This window comes from Eublepharis macularius, chromosome 5 (assembly GCF_028583425.1).
Source record: "Eublepharis macularius isolate TG4126 chromosome 5, MPM_Emac_v1.0, whole genome shotgun sequence".
NCBI lineage: Eukaryota > Metazoa > Chordata > Lepidosauria > Squamata > Eublepharidae > Eublepharis > Eublepharis macularius.
In genome coordinates, this window is record NC_072794.1 from 90,772,336 (window position 1) to 90,795,289 (window position 22,954).

Below are 22,954 nucleotides of genomic sequence, written 5' to 3' on the forward strand. Positions count from 1 at the left end.
GTGGGTTACAGTGATAGATAAAATACAATAGGTAAAAATAGTAATATCACAGATCTCACAAATATAACATTTCAGTAAATCAAAAACTTGACAGACATAATTCTAGTATCCCAAGATGGGGGCCCTTTTATCGTGCGCAACATATATAAGAAAGGGTGGAAGTGTGAGTTGGTATTCTGTTAGTACTCATGACAGTTCTGAATCAGGTTCAAGGTTTTGGTCTTAAACTATAAAGCCCTAGGTGGCTTTATAGGTTAAGACCAGGCAGTCATATCCCCCCCCCCCACTAATAGGAGACCGGCAGGGAGGCTTGTTTGATGGATCTAATGCTGGCCTCCACCATATTCCTGGTGGAACTTCTCTGTCTTGCAGGTCCACCAAAAGGATACAAGATCTTGGCAGGCTCATGTCCTCCGACAGAGAGTTCCACCAGGTTGGGGCCAGGACTGAAAATGCCCTGGCTCTTGTAGAGGCCAGTCAAGCCTCCCTGAGACTGGGTACCACCAGTAGGTGTTTTCCTGCTTATCTAAGCACTCTCCGGAGTACATCCTTTAAGTATGTTGGTCCCAGTCCACCTAGGGCTTTATAGGTTAAGACCAAAACCTTGAACCTGATTCAGAACTCCATGGGGAGCCAGTGTAGCTGCTGCAAGATTGGTGTCACATGTGCCCTGTATGGCATGCTCATCAGGACACCTGCAGCAGCATTCTGGAACCGCTGCAATTTCTGGGTCAGACCTTCTGGGTCAGCCTGCGTAGAGCGAGTTACAGTAATCTAATCTGGAGGTGACTCTTGCATAGATCACTGTCATTAGGTCACAGGTCTGACATATGTTCCTTGTGTATTCTAACCAGAGAGACTCCATTTTAATGCTGTCAGTGTTTTAAGCTCTTCTTTTGCAGGTGCCAAGCAGTCCAGCAACACTTATCTCAACAAAGAGCACTGTTTTGACTACAGCCTTTCCAGCCTTGGGAAAGTTTCATTCTCTCAGCTTCAAGCTGCATGTTTTGAGAACTGTGGGGGGAGGATGGGATTTGCTGGGCTATGCTATTCTGTATCTTGACCCTTACCTTCATTCGTAACAATATACGTGTACCAGCCAGGATATTGAATCTTGGCCAGTGGACTATAATGGTTGTTTATATTCAGTAAAATCTTTTGGAACCAATAGACTCATGTCTAATTGCAAGAGATAGTCTGGATTGCAACTTTTAATAAGCCACAGTCTGACATTTTGTTACGAATCACATCTGTTCCAATGCCTAAACCGGGGCAGACGGATTCCAAGGGCGCTCCCAACAGGGACCCTTTGTTTGATCCCTACACCTCCCCTGGTTTGGAAGGACTGGAACCTACGGGACCAGTCCAGGGAGGGACGGAGCCCAGACGTACTGCACTGATTACCCTCGCACCTGATAGAGCCGAAGGTAGGCCCAGGGCGGCGGCAGAACCCCTGATATCTCTGCCTACGCCGAGGCAGTGGGGCTCAAGGCCGCGCGACACGAGGGAAAGGAGGACAAGTGTGGTCTTTACCAAGTCGCAGATGGATGGGAAAAGAAGTATCGGCTCTAGACCCGAGCATCCAGGTAGCCAGACGTGGTACCACTGGAAGCGAGAGGCCGATCAACTTGAATGGAACCGAAGAGCTGCAGAGAGTACCCAGGTGTGGGAAACCTCCCGTCGCGATGTGATGAGTTGGGATTATGCTGAGAGTACCCCGTGGATGGGGCAATGCGAGCCAACCGAACAGAGTTGGGTACAACTGCAAAGTCGAACTTTAGCAGTAGATGCTGGAATCTTGGAGGTAACTGGATTGACCAAAGGGATATTGGCGGGGAGATCGGAAATAGAGCAAGGTAACGGGGTTCAGGGCATGGGAGAAATCCGACCTTGGCCCCGTGCTACAGCGTCTTACACAGAATATATGGAAACTACTCAAGTTCCCAGAGAAACTCCCCAAGAGTATGCTGAAGAGGGGGCCACGGCAGCCCCAGAACGAGTACAAATACTCAAAGAAAGACTTTGTACCATGGAGGAGAGTTTAGCACATGCGGTTCATTTACTCTCCGTACTTGTTGTAGGAGGATCCGAGGAAGCCCCAACCCAACTGGAAGGGGCTCCCGGCCGAGTTGTGGAGCATAATCTGGCTGCCCTGCAAGCTATGATCCCGGGGGGACAACCGCTGATACCTCCCGATGATCAGCAACAGCCAGTACATCCACTGGATCAACCTCCGGGGCCAGCAGATAAGAGACCAGGGGAACTTCCCCTAGAGGATCCAAGAGGGCCATGAGATGAGGAAGACAAGGAAGAGGCACCGCCGGACCAACCGCAAGAACAACTGCAAGAGCAGCCCCAAGAGTTGCTGCCGGGGCAACCACAAGAGCAGCCACAGGAGCTTCCAGTCCGCCCGGTACAGCCGCAAGAGGAGGCTCCGGCACTCCTGCCGCCACCACAGGGGCTACCACGGGGCCGCAAGGGCCTAGACTTCCTCCACTGTTTAGACCACAAGGTCCGCCTCCACAAGGCCCCCCAGCCCCGCGACCGCTGAGACCTCAGCCGCGGCTACAAGCTCCTCCAATACCGAGGCCCAACGGGGTCCCACAGCCAAGACCCCAACTCCCTCCTATGCAACCGCTCCCGCGCCAACCTGACTGGCAGCCAAGGCAGGAATGGGTGCCTGTACCATATCACCCACCCCCAGCACCAGTGCCCAGACCTCAAGAATTACGAATGGGTTGGGTGAAGTTGGAAGCCACTTTCGATGGGGATCCCTCAAAGTTGGGATTTTTTCTGGTGCAAGCCCTGCAATTTTTTAATCGTTGGGGATACTTGTTCAAAGACGAAGCTAGTCAAATTGGACATTTGGGATCCCAATTGCAAGGAAAAGCAGCGGAATGGTATGTAGGATTATACGATTTGGGGGCCCCAGGATTAGATTCTCTACAAGGGTTAGTAAATGCACTCCGAGCGCAATACGAAGACCCGTTAGAGGACAGCAGAGCCCGAACGGAATTACAATCGATCAGGCAAGGTAGCATGTCGGCTAGAGACTATGTCACAAAATTCTGACAGTTAGCTGCCAAATGGCCAAGGTGTGAGGAATCCACCAATATAATCATGTTCAAGCAAGGCATGAATCCCAGATTGTTAGATCGAGCCCTTATGCAAGATAATCCCCCCACACTTTTGGGTTGGATTCAATTGGCTTGTGAAATAGAGAACCGGATGCAAGAAGTGCATCTGGTTGAGCAACAGCAGGCGGGTGGCAGCCGGCGAACCTCCATAATTGTCAGAGGGGGCAGAGGGGCAGGATATGCAACTAGAGGAGCGAGAGATGCTAGATGGCAACAAGGACTGTGTCTACAGTGTGGTCAAAGCGGCCACTTCGCAGCGCAATGTCCCTTCCGGCCTGTGCAAAGAACTCCGTTCCCACTAAGGCATCCGGCCCCTGCCACCCTTCCTCAGCCGTCCCGTCTGATGCCCGCTCCGTGAACTTCGCATGGGAGAGGTACGTTCAGAAGAAACCCTCCTGAAAGAGGATTAGAGCTGGAGGAAGTTATGGACTTTGACCCAACCGCTCTAATCGGCGAAGAAGCGCCCGAGAGTCCTAACTCGGGAAATGAGATGGATCTGTCGTAAGCGGACCCAAACGGCAGATCAATACTCAGTCAGTTCCCATAGTGGATAGACCTCAAGGGTCCATACTATTCATGCCTGTTACACTAGTTAATCCAGAAAGAAAGACTCATATTCGAGTGCAAGCGCTCATCGACTCTGGGTGCTCCAGAGACATAATTGCACCAGCTTTGGTGAATGGACTGGTACTCCCAGTACGAGAACTTGAAAATCCGGTCATTTTTGAACAAATGGATGGCACTAATATGAATCCAGTTACCACTGAAACAGTACCGGTTATTACAGGCATGGGTCAACACTGGGAGACAAGATCCTTTGTAATTAGCTCTACAGCAAAGTACCCGTTAATTTTGGGAAGCAGATGGTTGTGGGATCACAACCCGGACATTAATTGGGCAGCTGGAAGTATCACATTCAAAACGGATATTTGCAGGTCACATCGTTGGAACCAGAATTGGGGTAATAATCCTACCCTCACAGAGCTTGCACTCCTGACCCAGGAGGAAATCAATCAAATACCCAAACCGTACAGAGCCTATTTGCAAGCTTTTACCGAGGAAGAGGCCAACACCTTACCTCCCCATAGAAGAACCGATTGTGCAGTGGAACTTATCCCAGGAGCCACCTTACCCAAAGGTAGACTCTACCCCATGAGCCCAAATGAGAGAGAGGAGCTCCGCAAATTCATTGACACTAATCTCCAAAGGGGATTTATCCGACCAGCAAACAGCCCCCATGCTGCACCAGTACTGTTTGTAAAAAAGAAAGATGGGGGTTTGAGACTGTGCACGGATTTCAGAGGGCTTAATGCAGTCTCCTCCACAAACGCCTATCCCATTCCTCTCATCAGGGATCTCAACATCGTGACCCAAGGTAAGATCTTCACAAAATTGGACTTAAAAGATGCTTATTTCCACGTTCGTATAAGAGAGGGGGATGAATGGAAAACCGCGTTCAATACGCCATTGGGACAATATGAATATTTAGTTATGCCTTTTGGCTTGTCCGGGGCCCCTTCGGTGTTCATGTCCATGATCAATGAAGTACTGCACAAATTTTTGTATAAGAGGGTAGTTGTTTACCTAGATGATGTGTTAATTTACTCTGATTCTGAAGAAGAACATATCCACCTAGTGCAGCAAGTATTAACTACTCTCATGTGTAATAATCTACCCATCAAACTGTCTAAATGTGAATTCCACAAAACTGAACTTACTTATTTGGGATATTGTATCTCGAAAGATGGGTTGAAAATGGATCCGGGCAAAGTCAAAGCTGTTCAAGACTGGCAAACCCCCACAACTCGTAAAGAACTGCAATCCTTCCTGGGGTTTGCCAGTTTCTATAGAGAATTTATACAAAACTTTGCCCAAATAACTCTTCCCCTCACTGAACTCTTAAAAACGAAAGATAAAGGGGAGCAAGCTAAAAAGCCAAAAGCTAAACTGAATTGGACGCCACAATGCCAATTAGCTTTTAATCAATTAAAGCAGCAATTCGTATCCGAACCAGTGCTGCGGCACCCCAATGAAAATCGCCCCTTCATAGTGCAGGTGGACGCCAGCAATACGGCAATTGGAGGCGTCCTTCTCCAGCGGGGAAGAGACAATATTCTCAGACCCTGTGCATACCTTTCTGGTAAATTTACTGAAGCAGAAAGAAATTGGAATGTGTGGGAGAAGGAGGCATTTGCTGTAAAAGCGGCGCTCTCCACTTGGAGACATTGGCTAGAAGGGGCGCGTCATCCATTTGAAGTTTGGACAGATCATAAAAATTTAGAAGCGTTACGCAGTCCTCGAAGGCTCAACGCCAAACAATTGAGATGGGCAGAATACTTTTCAAAATTCAACTTCACCCTCCAATTCCTACCAGGCAAAACAAATTTTCTAGCGGATGCCCTTTCGCACATGCCCCAACATAAAAGCAAGCGGGAGGAGACAATAGACACAGTATTTTTGCCCACTCAATTAGGGTGTGTGGTTACTACGCACAGTCGCACGGTGCAACCTCCTCAAGCAGACAATGGGTGGAGACAAAAACTGAAAAGCGAAGTAGAAAAGGAGGGGGATAATATTCCCAAAGACAAATTAGTTCAATCTGAACAAGGGGAATGGCTTTGGGGTAATCGATTCTATGTACCAAAGACTTTGAGAAAAGAAGTACTACATCGCTGTCATGATGCCCCAACAGCTGGCCATTATGGATATTTAAAAACTCTTCATCTGGTTCAGAGACAATTTTGGTGGCCGGGCATGCGCAAAGACATTTCACAATACGTAGCTTCATGCCCCATTTGTCTCAGCGCCAAAACGCATAAGGGCAAACCTTCTGGACTTTTACAACCCCTTGAAACTCCAAATAGACCATGGGAAATTATTTCTATGGATTTCATCACAGATCTTCCCCCCTCCAAAAATCACACCAGTATTTTAGTGGTCGTAGATCTGTTTTCTAAGCAAGCTCACTTCATTCCTTGCACTACAATGCCTTCGGCAAAGAAATTGGCGGATATTTTTCTGAAATACATTGTAAAACTCCATTCTTTTCCGTCTAAGGTGATATCCGACCACAGCGGACAATTCGTTGCCAACTTCTGGCGGGAGCTTATGCAACTAATGGGAATTGAACAAAGTTTAAGTTCCGCACATCATCCGCAAACCGACGGGCAGTCCGAAAAAACTAATCAATTGTTAGAACGGTTTCTCCGTTGCTATATTAATTTCCAACAGGACAATTGGATTGATTTGTTACATTTAGCTGAATTTTCCTACAACAATAGTGTACATGCATCTACCGGAGAAACACCCTTCAAAGTAGTGTATGGCTACCATTTTAAACCGTTCCCTTTTGAAGCTCTCCCCCCTGCAACTGCCTCCCGTGACGTTTCAGAATGGTGGGAGGAGGCAGCTCAGCTATGGACTCTTATTCAACAGCATCTTAACAAAGCAAAGCAGGACTATAAAAAATACACTGATCGCCATCGTGCGGCCGACTGGGAATTGCAATCCGGAGACCTCGTTTATTTATCTACAAAGAATTTGAAAGTCGCCCAAACCAGCCGCAAATTAGTACTGAAATACCTGGGACCCTTTCCAATCAGGAAAATCATTAATAAAGTGACAGTAGCACTCGATTTACCAAAAAACCTTTGCCACGTCCATCCGACTTTCCACATCAGCTTGCTGAAGAGGGTCCCTCCAGCAGACCAATGGCACACCCGTGCTCCTCCCATCCCAACTTTAATCGATGACCAAGCTCATTATGAAGTACAACAGATTTTGGACACTAAAATCAAACGTAACAGGCTGTTTTACCTTATTAGGTGGAAGGACTTTGATTCTGGGTTTGATGAGTGGGTGGAGGATATTCATGTTCATGCCCTCCGATTAATCAAATCCTTTCACAATCTCTACCCTCTCAAGCCGGGGGGATGGGCATTTTAGAGGGGGCAGAAATGTCAGGTCTGACATATGTTCCTTGTGTATTCTAACCAGAGAGACTCCATTTTAATGCTGTCAGTGTTTTAAGCTCTTCTTTTGCAGGTGCCAAGCAGTCCAGCAACACTTATCTCAACAAAGAGCACTGTTTTGACTACAGCCTTTCCAGCCTTGGGAAAGTTTCATTCTCTCAGCTTCAAGCCGCATGTTTTGAGAACTGTGGGGGGAGGATGGGATTTGCTGGGCTATGCTATTCTGTATCTTGACCCTTACCTTCATTCGTAACAATATACGTGTACCAGCCAGGATATTGAATCTTGGCCAGTGGACTATAATGGTTGTTTATATTCAGTAAAATCTTTTGGAACCAATGGACTCATGTCTAATTGCAAGAGATAGTCTGGATTGTAACTTTTAATAAGCCACAGTCTTACAGAGAGATAGATGGCAAGCTGCCTGGCCTACCAAAAGTGGTAAAAAGCATACCAGGCAACTGCCGTGACCTGGCCCTCCATCGATAGAGAATTGTCCGGTGTCAGTCCAAGACTCTTGACCAATGGAACAGGCACAAGTGGTGCCCCATCAAAGGCCGGGAGCTGGATCCCCACATCTGCCACCCCACGGCCCAAGTACAAGACCTCCATCTTCATGGGATTCATATTTACTCTATTCTACTTCACCTATCCAGACACAGCCTCCAAAGCTCTAATTAGGGCAGAGTCAGGCCATCCATAAACAGATACAACTGGGTGTCATCTGCATACCGGTGACAACCCAGACTGAAACTCCATACCAGCTGGGTGAGGGGGCGCATGTAAAGATTGAACAACAGGGTGGAGGGTATCACCCCCTGCGGGATGCCACACACCAATGGTTGGCATGCTGATAACCTCTCCCTAAGTGCCACCCTCTGTCCCCAACCATGGAGAAAAGAGACAAGCCACTGTAAGACAGTCCCTCAGATCTCCACATCGGCAAGGCAGTGGGTCAACAATTCATAGTCAACCATGTCAAATGTTAGTGAGAGATCTAACAACACCAACAGTGCCAACCCGCCTTGATCCAGGTGCCTGTGGAGATCATCTGTGAGGGTGACCAGCACTGTTTCAGTCCCATGGCCTGGACAGAAGCCAGACTGGAATGGATTCAGGACCAATGCATCTTCCAGGAAAGCCTGCAGCTGCTCCACCACCGCCCGCTCAATCACCTTACCCAGAAATGGAAGGTTCAGAAGTGGGCAGTAACTGGATGGGTTGGTGGGGTCCAAAATTATTTTTTTCAGGAAAGGCTTCACTATGGCTTCCTTTAACACCCCAGGGAAAACCCCAGAGCTCAATGATAAGTTTATAATAGCCTCCAATTGGGCACTGGCCTTAACCAGCCATGAAGGGCAGGGGTCCAAGGAGCACATAGTGGGTCTCACCAGCCACAAGATCCTGTCAACATCCTCCTGGGTGACCAGACTGAAGTGATCTAAAGTCACTTCAGAAGATGGCCAAGGGGTCTACAGTTCCCTTACTATGTCAACTGTGGCAGGCAGATTGCAAGATTTTACCTGCGAAAGAGCTCCCAAAAGTCTCACAGGTAATGGCCAAATTTCTAATTTGGCAGTCTTCCTGTGAGAAAAAGACCAGGGACTGAACTACTGAAACAATTTCACCCGGTGTGAGCTTGCAGACACTATGGAAGTGGTGGAGTAATCCTTAGCCACCTTCACAGCCACCTTGTAGGCTTTCATAAACGCTTTATAAAATGATCTTGCCTCTTCATCTCAATTCCACCACCACACTCGCTCAAGCTGTCTCAGTTCCCACTTCATCTGTCACAGTCTGGCACAGGAATGGAGAGGGAGATGGGGGGCAATTTTTTCGATAGCTTCTGAGAGACAGTCATACCAGTCCTCCACCAGTTCATCTAACAAACCACTGGATCTTGCAGAGTGTTCTAATAATTCAAAAGAAGTAGTCCTCAACATGCATCAAGGTCATACCATGGCAAACATATATATATATATATATATATATATATATATATATATATATATATATATATATATATATATATATATATATATATATATATATATATATATATATATATATATATATATATATTTACACCACTGCAACAGCAGTGTACAATGATGTTGGTCCTGTACTGTCTTTATAAATTACTGTCTTTATATGTTACAAAGGCAAATTTGTGCTTAACATATATAGCCCTTCTATATCAAGGCATTTACCACTTGTGGCCCAGTTATACATGCCTAAAATGAAGACTGTTTAATTTTAATGCTACGGTGAGTGCAGGTATAATTTTCCTTTGAGCGATGCAAGTTCATACATGGGGCCACTTCCGCATTAGGAAAAAAAGACAAGAAAGTTTTCATAAAGTGACTCTATCTGAAAGATCTGGGTAAACATCTAAATGTAATATAGATTCTTATTGGGAAATAACTGCTGTGTTTTAATCATGTGATATTGTACTCCAATTGACTGTTAGAAAATGAAGCAAATCTCTGAAGTTCCAGTAGATGTCACATACAACTAATTGATTAATCTTCAATGAATCCTGTGAGTTTCTGTTGCACACTTTATGCTGCTCTCAAGCACCAGTGATTCCCTCAAGTGTAGAAACCTGTACAAACAATGTTTAATACTAGGTGGTTACCATTGCTATGTCCTTACAGCAACAGTCCTTGAAAATGGTCAGTGACTCAGTGTCAGTGACTCAGCTTCATGAGGCTTTTGCAATAAAAGATGTGGTAGTATTAAGCAGGGCTTTTGGGGGAAAGGGGAGGTACACACTGGTACTTAGTACTGGCACCTTTTTCAGCAGTACCAACACATTTTTTGGCTAGTGGGCTCAGGCCTTTAAGGCAGCAAACATGAGAAGAGATGGGCACGAACCGCATAACGAACTTCAAAAATCCACGAAAATGGCGATCGGGAATCGCGCAATCGCGATCCAGAGGTACGTTATCGGCCACGGCCAACGAACCAGCGGTTGGTAAAAGCCTGGTTTGGTGCATTCAGCCACGGTTCGGGAAGCCAGACACTCAGGCGCCAGCAATCAATTCCCCTGGCAACGGAGCTGGGGGAATGCCTGAACTCTGTCTGCGCTCCTTCTGTTGCCCTGGAAACCCAAATGGAAGCCCAGTTTAACTTGATCGGCAGGTCTTCCTTCCAACCACGGAGCTGCAAAGCGGTAACAAGTTGGGAGAAGACACCCAGGGGAGGGAGTGGGAAGGGGGTGTCCTGTAGTCACGGGCAATCTCATCCCTGCAAACCTTGATAGGCAGCTCTGACGGCCAAACACAGACCTCCTGCACTGCTCAATGGGACCTGTGCTTATAAATAGCTGTGGGCTCCCAGGCTGGGTTTCACTTTCAGCGAGCAGTGTAGTGGGACAGAGCTCTTCCTTGCCATTTGCTAGCCTTTGGGGAGAGAGACTAATTCAGCTTGGATTTGGAGGATAGAGATCTATCTCCTCTGGTTCCAGGGCTTCTGCCTGGCTCTGGGGCCAAGCTCAGTGGGCACCTCAGCTGAGGGTTCACATTGATTATTGATCAGTGCCTGATCGGGTCAGGTCTGTGGGAGTGGTGGGCTAGGGCTCTAGTCCTTCCCTCCCTCTGGTGCCAGGGCTACTGCCAGGCCCTGGGGCCAAACTCAGTGGGCACCTTGGCTGAGGGCTCACATTGATTATTATTAATCAGTAACAGAAAAAACAGGAACCACTTCCTCAAATCCAAAAACCTAATACGAAGCAACCATATCTCAATTTGATCTGCTTGGATAATGTTTGTATTATGGCCTGAAGAAGGATACAAATATCTGAAACAAGTGAAGAGATAAAAGGCCGGCGTGGCTCGTTGCCTTTCAAACAGCTTTTGGTTTTGTAGTTGTTTTCTGTAGCACCTTCGTCCTTTACCCACGACGAATTTGGAACTGACTACATCAGCAGCCCAGAGCACTACAACGAATCTACGTATGCCAGCAGAGAGCACAGCGGGGCGGTTCCCGCCATTATTTCCCACTCTGAAGTTGCTCCTCTCCCTGATATCGGACTTTTTCCGGGACTCTTTTCTATTAATTATGCACGTCTATTGAGAGTGTGGGTCCTGTTGATTATATAACTTTATATGGTTATAATCTAAATAATGCACCATAGGTGATATAAATTGACTACACATTGTGTTGTGTCCTTTATATTCGTATCACACTTCCTTGAGCTATTATTAATCAGTGCCTGATTGGGTCAAGTCTGTGGGAGCAGTGGACTAGGGCTCTAGTCCCTCCCTCCCTCTGGTGCCAGGGCTGCTGCCAGGCCCTGGGGCCAAGCTCAGTGGGCACCACGGCAGAGGGCACAGAGTCATCTCCTTTCCTGTCCTCCTTAATTATAGTTTGGGGGCACAATGAGTCTTCCTCTTGTGTTGGCTTCCAAGGGTGGTTGCAGGGTGAAGTGCAATGGCAGTCCTCCTGGTTCAGTTGTGGAAAAAAGTATTGGGTGTGGCTCGGGAGCCACAGAGAGTCCTCCCTCTCTCCCCAATTCACCTATGTGGGCTGTGGAGGAGGTCTTTGCACAGGGGGGAGAGAATCTCTCAACATTTTGAGGAGGGGTAGGTGGGCGATGGATCCCTGGAGGAATGGTATGTTTGTTATGAAAGATCCCTCCCGTCCCCATCCCAAACTCTCGGTGGTGTCCCCTCCTGCAGTCCACCCCTCACCCCGACATCCATGTCCAGCCCCGCAGTGCAGCCTGTAACCATTAGTTCTCCTTCCCCTGGGACAGTTGGCAGTTGACTTTACAACTCCTCCATAAGGAGGCACTTTTGGGCCCTTCTTGATGACCCCCGTGTGGTGCGGTGCCATGCCTGTGATGTCCTGGTGCACAGGGGCAAAAACCTGACACACCTGTCTTCGATGGCCCTCACTCAGCACCTGAAGAGGCACCACCCAAGCCTGTCTCCCTCCTCACCCAGTGAAACATCCATTGGGGGGAGAAAGGGGGCCACCAGCTCTTCTGAGCGGAGGTCAGTGGGAGTATCACTTTGCCCTGAGGGTGATGCTGGTGAGAGCACAGCACTCCGGTAGGCTGCACTGGTGGAGGTTGTCCCCTCGGGGTCTGGGACAATGCTGCTTACAACATCGAGGCTGATGGCTCGGGAGGCGGCTGCCACCACACTGTTCCTCAGTGGGACCCTCAGGTGAGGACCCACGGTGGCTGTGGTATCAGCCCCCCGGTCCGAATGACATGTCCTCTCCCTCCCACGCCGGAAATACCAGCATGCTCCTCTTTGGCCTGGTGATTGTGGGGGAATCTTCCCACTTACCCCCCACATGACAGGTCCTCTCCCAACCATCCTTTCCGGCAAAGCAGGAAGCTGAGTGATGCTGCTGATGGCAGCCTCCTTTGGGCACTTGCACAGCAGCTCAGGAACTGTTTCACATATAGTTAAGCTGCACGGTGCCCCCATCCATCACAAACGCAGAGCCCTGTGAACCGGGGGGAATGTGTTGCTTGACTCACGTCCTTCCCACAAAGGCAGGAAGGTGGCTGATGTCAGCTGCTGCTGCTGCTGCTGCTGTCACTTTTCCATCTCCCCCTCTCAGAAACCACTCTGACCCATCTGATCTGTCGGCTGCCACTGTATTACTCCTCAGTGGTACCCTCAGTTGAGGATCTGCAACTGCTGGGGGATCTTCCCCCTCCCCCTCCTCATGTCGGACAGAACAAGACAGAGAAACAGATAGAAAGATGTATTGGAAAACAAAAACAAAACCATTGGAAAAAGATGGACACACAAGCCTACATATGGATGATGATAGAGAAAGGAAAATAGAAAACAACATAGTTATTGAAAGAGAAAAAAAGACAGCTAGAGATGGAAAGAAATAATAAAGGACAGATATATATGTAGAAAGAGATAGATTCAGATAAATAGTGGTGGAATCACATGGGAAGTGACAAAGAGATAGAAAGTTGCAAACAGACAGTGAGAGGGAGAAACAGAGAAACAGATAGAAAAGGGCACACAGATATCAACTGTTCTAGAAGTAGAAATAGAATGCGAATGCATCAAGGGGATATAGAATCAAACAGAACATGCCACATCCATGGAGAAAAGGATTGAAAATCAAAAACAGAGAAAGAAACAAACAGTCCAGAATGTATGAGTATAATGAAAAAGACACTAGAATGTATGCACAAACATTAGAGGATGAATGTTAATAGTTAGAGAATGGTATATGGTTGGAGAACTGTATGTAGGGACACACAGAGATTCCCGGCCCCTCTGCGCTGGGAATACCAGCGTGCTCCTCTTTGGCCTGGAGGTTGGGGGTAGATCTTCCCACTTACGCCCCCACATTATAGGTCCTCTCCCTCCCATCCTTTCCGGCAAGGCAGGAAGGTGTGTAGTGTTGGCTGCAGCTGCCGCACTGTTCCTCAGTGGGACCCTCGGGTGAGGACCTGCGGATGCTGAGTGATATTCCCCCTCCCCCTCCTCATGATGACATGTCCTCTCCCTCCCATCTTTTCTGGCAAGGCAGAAAGGTGGGTACTGTCGGCTGCTGTTGAAATTTTCCTTAGTGGGACCCCAAGGTGAAGACCCGCAGTTGATGGGGGATCAGGCCCCCGTCTGAATGTCATGTCATCTCCCACCCATGCGGGGAATACCAGCTTGCTCCTGTTCAACCTGGCAGGCGGGCACATGAGGGGTGCCACCGGTGAGTGGCCAGATCCCCCACCCCCTGAGGGGAGGTGGTTCGCCGATGACACCCCATGCCCGCCAGGCCCGGCGGCCGCCCCAATACACACATTCCTGCCGTCACAGGGAATACCAGTGCGCTCTTCTTTGGCCTGGTGGGCAGGCACATGGGGGGTGCTGCTGGTGAGTGGCCAGACCCCATGCCCCCTGAGGGGAGGCGGCTCACCACCACCTCCCCGTACCCACCAGGCCCGGTGACCTCCCCCAGTACACAAATTCCTGCCGTCGCAGGGAATACCAGCACGATCTTCTTTGGCCTGGTGGGTGGGCACATGGGGGGTGCTGCCGGTGAGCGGCCAGACCCCCTCCCCCTGAGGGGAGGTGGCTCATCACTGCCTCCCCATGCCCACCAGGCCTGGTGGCCGGCATCAACACCCACCTTCTGTACACTGGGCCAACATCAACCGGTGGCTCTAATTGTATCAAGTGGGAGTTTCCTAGAAGCCTTGGATTGGAGAGGGTATAACTCCAAGATCCCTTTTGCAATCTTGTCCAAACTTGGGTGATGGCTGTAGGAGAGCCTGCAAAAGACTCCCCGGGAATATGGGCTCTGTACGTGGCATGGGGGCCATTCAGTGCCCAACAAATTGCGAACCGTGAACCGGTTCGGCAACAGAAAATGTTCGTTGCGGTTCGTGATCTTGGGATCATCGTCGGCACTGAACCGCGAACTGCTGGTTCATTAATTTTTTTTGGTTCGTGCCCATGTCTAAACATGAGTACCAACATCTCTCTTTCTCCCTCTTTGAAGAAAAAAAGCATTGGTGTTAGGAATCTGTGTAGCTCAGAGGCATAAGGCTTCTTATGTATTTCCAGTTATTATGCAGACCAATCAGTGTGAGATTCAGTACAAGAGTACATTAAACTTGGTAAAAATAGATACAGGAAAATAATTTATAAGTGATAGCTAGGTATAAAAAGACATGAAAGCTACAGGTCCTGTGATGCAAGCATTACTGCAAGAAAATTGTGCTCACAGACAGGCTTTTCACAGTGTCTGCACTACTTTCTGTAATCTCTTTGCCACTATTTTCCATACAAGCTTGCTGCATACTGCACACATGGTTCATGTAGTTGCTCTCCTGTTTCCACACATTATGCAGTGCTATTTTTCACTTGTCACATTTTAGTGGCAAAGTCTTTTATAGCCTGATCATCAGAGGAAACAGTTTTCAATTCTTATTAATGTTTGGTACAGAAGAGCAGATAATATCTGCAGTTCTCACAACTCTGTGTTCTGGTGTAAAGCCACTGAACCCAATGTAGCTACTTTACATAAATAGGTAACCATTGCCAGCTTGTCAGCTGAGATGTGGGAGCCATACCCTTGTATGAATTATATAACAATCTCTACTTAAACACACTTCTGTGTGTTTAATTTTGGTTTCCTGCACAAGTAAAGTATTAATTCATGATCCTTTATCTATGCAAAGCTTTTGGATAATTTCAAGTGACTGTCTTTAATTTTTTCTTTCCCTCCTGTTGTATGACTTGTCTGCCTCCCTCAGAAAATAGTTCTTCCTGCTGGTAGATGCAAAAGGATCAAGGAGAAATGAAAGTAAATAGCGTAAATAAAATGACAGCCTGCTTTTTGTCACTAACATTGGAAAACAGGTCACCAGTCTGAAAGGCTTGCCTCTTATTCATTGCTCAGTATTTTGTACTTTTGATCTGTGTTTACCTTGATTTAGCTGATGTAGCAACATACTTTCCCCCCTGGCAATCACCATATAATAATGCCACATTTGTCACCAAGAAAATGAGATAATCATCATAGGGCCCAGTATTATAGGAAGAGCATTTTATGTCTATTTTTTAAGCTCTGTAAATAGCAAATGGACAGACAGGAGAGATTATTTACAAAAAATATCCATTCCATGTCACTGGAGAAGTAGGTAACCTTGAGATCTGAACGTTTGCAGAAGAATGTAGTGAGAGGTGGGAGAGTCAAGTAAGAACATACTTACTTGAGCTTTTTCATGTGTCATGTTCATTGGCAATTTGGCAAGATTTGGCTCATGATATATGCCTGGAACCGTGATCATAAGCCCACCTATTCAGAAGTTTCATGAGGTTGTGGTGGGTAGCTGTGTTGGTCCAAAGAAAAAAACCCCAAACAAACTACATATAACTTATGACTAGAGATGGGCATGAACAGAAAAAAAATGAACATGATGTTTGCTGTTCATTGGCATCCATGAACAGGGACTCACAGACAACCACGAGCATGGTTGGCTGTTTGTGGTTGGCTGTTCATGGGGGCCAGCAGGCTCTCCTCCAGCCATCGTCCAGATTTGGTCAAGATCCCTACTGCACCACTACCAGAAACCTGACCTGAGCAAGCACTAGGAAAGGTACCAATAACAAATAATAGCTTGGCCCAGAGCCTGGCAGCAGCCCTGGAACTTGAAGGGGTAGATCCCTATCTCACCACACACAAATAAAATTCAAGCTCCAATGCACTCTCTCTATCAACTGTCTCTCCCTCTCCACTGTCTGCAAAGCCAGAGCTGGGAGCATCCCCCCCCCCGCCCTGGTCTTTGCTTCCTTGTAACAAATTTGGAGCTCCATGCTTGAAAGGAAGACCTGACTATCAAGATAAATTGGGCTTAGATTGGGGTTTCCAGGGCAACAGCAGGAGTTCAGACAGAGTTCAGAAATCCCTGCCTAAGTTGCCAAGGGAATTGATTGCAGGTGCCAGACTGTCTGGCTTGACGAACAGCAAGGAATGAGGCTTGCAACGACCACCTGTTTGTTTAGAATGGGACCTCATGAACAGCTTGTTCGCAAACAGCAGATTGGGCTGTTCGTGGCTTTTTTTGTTCGTATTGCTGTTCATGCCCATTTCTACTTATGACTAAGACCAACCAAACTAACATCCAAAGACCAAACGAAAAAAACAAAGCCCAACCAAAATAACACAACACATTGTGCAAGCTTTTTAGTTCTCTGGAATTCTTCTTCATCAGGCTGGATGTTAAAAACAAAACAGAAAAGCCATAGGGTGAAAGCCTCTTTGCACCCCTATTTGGAATAAAGAGGCGGACACAAGGCTTGGGTGAAACAGGGCCAATTAATGACCGATTTATTTAGGATTAAATAACCTGAAACGTAATAACGGCAAGGGTAAAACTAGCAGAACAGTTCGAGCGAGGGGTCAACCAGACCTGCTCCTCAACCTGCATGGGCGAGCACCCCCTGCCCCAGGTGTGAGCCATCCATTGCATGGCTGTAACCCGGTTGGCCAGGCGGATGGTTCCCCCCTTTAAAGCACCATACACCCCAGCCATAAAGCCCGAGGGAAGGCCTTTTCCAGGGGGTCCCAGGGCAGCCTGCCCTCTCCACTGGCAGCCGTAAAGCCTGCTAGCCGAATCGAGACAGACCCCCATTCCCCACCAATGGGGCTGTGCCACCGGGTGCTCACCGGCCCGCTCTGCCTACCCAAACTAACCTGCCACCGCAAGGGCCAAGCCTCTGCTTAGGCCCTGACGCCCCACATTTCCTGCAGGGAAAGCCATAACCCTTGCCGCAAATCGGTCAAGAATATTTCATTGCCTTTCCGCGACAAGTGAATACCATCTCCTCTGTAGAGGTCGACATACGAGTCATGAATTCGCGGGTGGGGCAAGTAAATCCCCAGCCCTGCACCCAAAGCCTTAAAAATAGCCTTGTTGGCCTTACGCCTGGCACGCTCCCCTGCATCATGGTCCAAAGCCTCCCGCCATACGCGGCGTGGGAAGATAGCCAACCAGATGATGAGTACACCAGGCCATTGCTTGGCAATGAATGCTAGGTCAGCCTGTGCCTGCAAAGTAAGGGCCTTACCTTTAATCCAACCCAAATAATTTCCACCTAAGTGGATAACTAAGAAATTAGGCGGAGGGGCAGATCTTCCCTCAAGCAGGAGTGGCAACAGGCCCGGCCAACGTAGGCCCCGACGGCCCTGCCACTCAACCTAGGCCCACCGGCTAAGGCCAAGCTGGGACCCCAGCGGAGTCCTCTTGGCCTGATGCACAGCCCAAAAGATCATACTGTGTCCACAAATGAGAATCCGACACCTCCCACGGCGAACAACAGCACCTGAAGAAGAAAGGAACAATTAACAAGAGCTTACAAAGGGAGTGGCAAGGGACGGACGTAGCCACGGTAGGCCGCCGATCGCCACCGCCCAACACCTCGAATAGCTGTTTCAGGGTATCCCATCACAGCAGCTGTGGAGGCCGCTTCTATCCTAAAAGAATGGGAACAAAACTTGAACCCCTTCAAGCCAAGCTTAACCAATGCTTTCTCCATGACGGACCAGAACTGGTACCGGGTAAGAGGGGTCCCGTCACAGTGACAAAAAAGGACTCCCTCCATGGAGCCTCTCCTATCAAGATACACCCGCAGTGCATGCACAGGGCAAAGGTCCCGCTCCGCGCAGGAGCCCAACTTAACCACAACCCCTTTCTGGCGCTGGTCGGTCTTGGAGCGTCGGAGGCGGATGGAAACCCCTTCCCCCACAAACTGCATGTCCTGCACCTGGAGAGCATGGCTGGACTGATCCGAGTGCGACTGCGCTACCAGCTCTCCTATCCTGAACGCCCACCAAAAGGCCATAAGTGAAGCTGCATGAAAAAGCAAGGCCTCATACGCTGAGGAGCAAATCGGACACCATACAGCACCTAAACCCTTCAGAATGGACGGGGAAATGGGCTGTCTGGAATCAGTCTGTGGACCGGCCTCCCTAGACCACCCCTCCAACATCTTACGTACCCTAAAGTCACCTGTTACTTCTGAAAAACCCCGTGCTTTACTGGCAAAGGCCAGGGCAGCCAAAAGTCCCCTCAGGGACTTCACAGACAGGCTGGCCTCCCTTTTCACCACGCAAAACTGCATTAGGTGCTCAACCGGAATGGGCCAGCTCTGCTCCAAGCCAGCTTCCAACCGGAAGCTATGAGCACAACAAAGGAAAATGCCCGGATAGTAGAAACTGCAAACAACAAGTCCGTGAATATACAATAAACAATCAGTTCGTTTTTTCTTTTTCTTATAAACACTATATTAGTGTGAAAGTGCAAAGTACAAATGAATAAATACAATGTACAATAAATACAATAAGATCTCTTGTTTCTTCTGTCCAAGTAGTTATTGAATAATAGTAATGTCCAAAGGGAATACCATGAAAACCCACAATGGGGACTAAGCAATATCCAAACGGAGAGTCACAATGTTAGAAGGGGGGTGACCCCAGTCCAAGTTGAGGAGAAATCCAAATGTGCCGACGGGATTATGCGTGCATGTTATACAATTCCCGTTTCATATAGATCATATTTCTTCCTGGGCACAATTAATCCTGGACTGTAACAAAAGTATAAGCTTATGAAAATTCCATAGAAAATTCATAAGCAAGAAAGGGTGCCCAGGAGCCACAGCCTTGCAGGTGGCCTACCAGCTGCTGAAGCTCAAGTAATGAAGCCTTCTGTTTACCCCAGAGCGCTGCAAGGCGCACCCTGAGATCTGCCACCTTGTATTCAGGGAGCCGAAACGTCTGCTTAATGGTATCGATTTCGATGCCCAAGTAAGTCATGACCTGGGCGGGCCCCTCGGTTTTCTCATGGGCAAGGGGCACCCCCAGTTCCCCCGCCAAAGAAATGAATCCGTCTAATAACCTCTCACATTGGCCAGACCCCCTGGGTCCACAAAAGATAAAGTCATCAAGGTAGTGGGCGGAGTCACGGCATCCCTGCCGCTGACAAAACGCCCACTCCAGGAAGGTGCTAAATTTCTCAAAGGCTGTGCACGAAACAGAACACCCCATAGGGAGCGCTCTGTCCATGTAGAACTGGCCATCAAAGGAGAAACCCAGCAGCTCGAAGTCCAAAGGGTGGACACGTAAAAGACGAAAGGCCGACTTAATGTCGCATTTCACCATTTCAGCTCCGACGCCATTGCACTTAACCATTGCCATCGCCTCGTCAAAGGACGTGTACCTAACTGTACACAGGTGCTCCGGGATGGCATCGTTAACAGACTGGCCTCTAGGAAAGGACAGGTGGTGAATCAAACGATACTCCCCTGCCGCTTTCTTGGGCACCACTCCCAATGGGGAGACCCTCAGGTTGGGCACTGGCGGAGCGGGGAAAGGGCCTAAAACACGCCCCTCCTCACACTCCTTCTTAATTTTCCGCCGCACTATCTCCTCCATGCCAACAATGGAACGAAGGTTGGATGACATGAAGGGTGCCCATGGGCCCTGAAAAGGAATCCGAAAACCAAAACTAAACCCCTCTAACAAAAACTGGGCAGAGGCCCGGTTAGGGTATCCCTGCAACATCTCAGAAAGCACCTTCAGCTTTATGGGCGTTGGACCCCTTATCAGCTGAGGGCTTCCCCTGCCCGCTCCCAGGCCGGGGACCACCTCCACGTGGCCGGGGACGGGGACAGGCTGAAAAGGCATGGGGGCCCTTACACCGAGGGCATTCATGTTTAAACCCACATCCCCTCCTGGCGCACACCCCCTGGTAGGCAAATTCCCAGCAAAGCAGCCGGGGCTGAACCAACTGCCCCGTGGGAGTGTGGGAACCAGGAGGGGAGGCAAGGCGTTGCAACAGATGCCCGCTGTCCGACCTATCGCCCAGGTTGGGTTTGGCTGGAGCCATCAGCTGCAGCCAAAGTTGTTGATGGATACGATCCCAGGGCAAAGTGGGATCGACCGCCGCACGCATACGGAATTCCTCGTCATACTGCATCCATGCAGCACCGACGAACTCCGTGTGCCCCCTGTAAATTATATCAATATATTGAAACAAAGGGGCAGCTCTTTGTGGCTGAGCCTGTGCAATAACCCCCGCATAAATCAGCATGCCGAGCAACCAATTTGCCCAAGTGCGATCCACCTTCCGCCGCTTGAGGCGCTCCTTGTCATGATCGTCCATGTCTTCTTTATCCTTCTTTTCCAACTCGCGGAAAAGGAGGGTAAAGACGTCGACAAATTCCCCACGCAGGATCTTATCCCTGGTAGCGGGTGTTAAATGGTCCCCTAACAGCAAAGCCGTATCACCAAAAGGCATAGCCCTGTAGGGCATAACCCCCAATGCAGGGTAATAAAGGCTCGAAGGGAAAGGGGGCCAGAGGAACTGCGGCTCCCCAAATGAATGGCTGCCTGCAGCAACGGCAGACCTGCTAGCTTGAGCCACCCCAGGTACAGAAGACACAGCCCCAGGCTGAATCGGCAGGGGCTGAGAACCCCAGTACGGCCAAGAGCCCGACCCGCTCTGCCCACCCTGGTGTGGGAACCCCAGCCAAGGCTGTGAAGCCGCGTAGGGAGAGGGCGGAGCCCCCATGCCCTGCGCCGGAGGCATCCAACTCAAGGGACCGGGTCCAGCAACAGGCCCCCAAGGCCATGAGTGTGCACTATGTGGTGTGGCCAACTTACCCACAGGCTCAGGTTGATCCACAACCACAGCAATGGGAGGCCCCTCAGCCATCTCCTGAGCTTCCTGCTCCTCTAGATCAGCCATCCCCCCAGCCTCAAGACTTCCAGGCTGAGCAGCCACTGCACCTGTGGAACCTTCAAGAAGAGACAAATGGGTTAACACCTCACACTGGAAGGTGGCTGTAGATACCCTCTTAGAGGCTCTTTGGTCCCTAGCGCCTGAAAGCTGCCCAGAGGGAACCCCCCTGCTCCTCTCGAGTGCAGCCAACTTAGCAAGAATTTCCTGCTGTGCAGCCTCATCCTCCTCCTCGTCTGATGACGAAGGAGGCATAGCTTGCCTAGCAGGGGGTCGCTTGGCAGGCTCCTTGCCTTTGCTCTTCCCCATGCCTTTTTTTGGAGGCATACTTACAGCTAAGGCCACTGCCTGGATAAACCAAAGAATGCAAGGAATGCCCAGGCCAGTACCAAGCAAAGAAATGCCAAGCCAAACTAGGCAGGCTCCCCCCATGAAAAAAACCTATTCAGGCCAAGGGGAACAACACTGCCCAAAGGCCCCTCTCAAACAAGTGGGAATCAGCAAATGCTGACTCCAACCCACTACTACCTAAAGTTCCAGGATTTTATGTTACTTCCTTCCCTTCTTCTTCTCTCTCTCTCTCTCTCTCTCTCTCTCTCTCTCTCTCTCTCTCTCTTTTAAATCCTAAAACCAAAAGCCCAGGGGGCCTGCCAGGAAGGGAGGGGGGATAATACCCTCCCAGCGTGGGGGGGACCACTACCCAGACCAGCCCCTCTCCCTACCCCTCCAACTGAAGTGGGGGGGGACACAAGCACGGCGCTGCTGCAAAAGCCGCGTCACCAGAGGCCCGGCGCAAGCTGCAAGCTCCAACCCGGTGGAGCAGACGCGCCGGCCGAGCAAAAGAGAAGGGGAGTTCTAGCGAGTGCAGCAACGGAGCAAGAAGCCGCGCCGCTGCAAGCCCGGCACGCGCTGAGGGCTCCGGGCCGGAGGAGCCGACGCAGCACGGAGACTCAGGCCTGCGCAACAAACTGTGCCGAACACTGTTCCCTCGCTGAATCCTGAAGACAAACGCCGCCGCCAGAGAAGGCTACCACCCGCAGGCCACCAGCCTCGCCTCTCCCCTTGCAATCTGGAGGAAGAGAACTCTGCTCCTTCCCCTCCGAGCTTGCAAGGAGAACTGCGCCACAAGAAGGGGAGGGCCGGTCTAAGGCAGCCGGCTATGCCCCCTTAGGGACCTGTATGCCCGGGAAAAGCCTGCCTCTTAATCCACGCAGGCGTGCAAAGCTGCGGCACCCGGGTAAGCATGCAGGCCCACCCTGGAGGTGCCAATTTGTCAGCATACTTTGTGATGCCTGTCGGATGCTTAGCTGACTTCAATGAGCAAAGGGTGTGGCCAGGTATAAGAATTAACATATTTGCTTTTACTTTTTTGCTTCTAATTAGGATATGCAATACAATATCATAAATAAATGCAGAAAGATGTTTGCTTACTGCCAAAAACTCAAAATGGGTTATGACAATTTGCACTCAAACACAGAGCACAATTGCTAAAATCAAACAAAGCTCCCTATAAAACAAATGATATAATGGTGGGGTTGCTACCAAAAACCTCTCCTTGCCCAACAGGGAGAAACTTTTCATTCACCTGCCAAGCCTTTCATGGAAGCAGTGGAATC

General features: G+C 49.3%; 2 protein-coding genes across 2 annotated transcripts in view; one reads left to right on the forward strand and one right to left on the reverse strand.

Annotated features, from left to right (window-relative positions):
• AGBL4 (AGBL carboxypeptidase 4) overlaps positions 1-22,954 on the forward strand; it is a 2,119,283-nt gene that overhangs the window by 1,522,922 nt on the left and 573,407 nt on the right. The gene's annotated exons all lie outside the window — the stretch shown is intronic.
• Positions 17,046-21,844, reverse strand: LOC129330021 (uncharacterized). The gene is made up of 2 exons (XM_054979845.1): positions 21,263-21,844; positions 17,046-17,925 (listed from the first exon to the last, which is right to left on the reverse strand). Exons 1-2 carry the CDS (start codon positions 21,768-21,770, stop codon positions 17,801-17,803), a joined length of 633 nt encoding a protein of 210 aa, XP_054835820.1. The 5' UTR covers positions 21,771-21,844; the 3' UTR covers positions 17,046-17,800.

Bases quoted from the DNA above. Each gene is read 5' to 3' on its own strand.
- LOC129330021 (XM_054979845.1), bottom strand. From the start codon at position 21,770: ATGGGGGGAGCCTGCCTAGTTTGGCTTGGCATTTCTTTGCTTGGTACT. The intron at 17,926-21,262 runs GTAAGTTGGCCA...TTTCTTCTTCAG, and splicing joins GGATCAACCTGAGCCTGTGG to GTGCTGTTGTTCGCCGTGGG.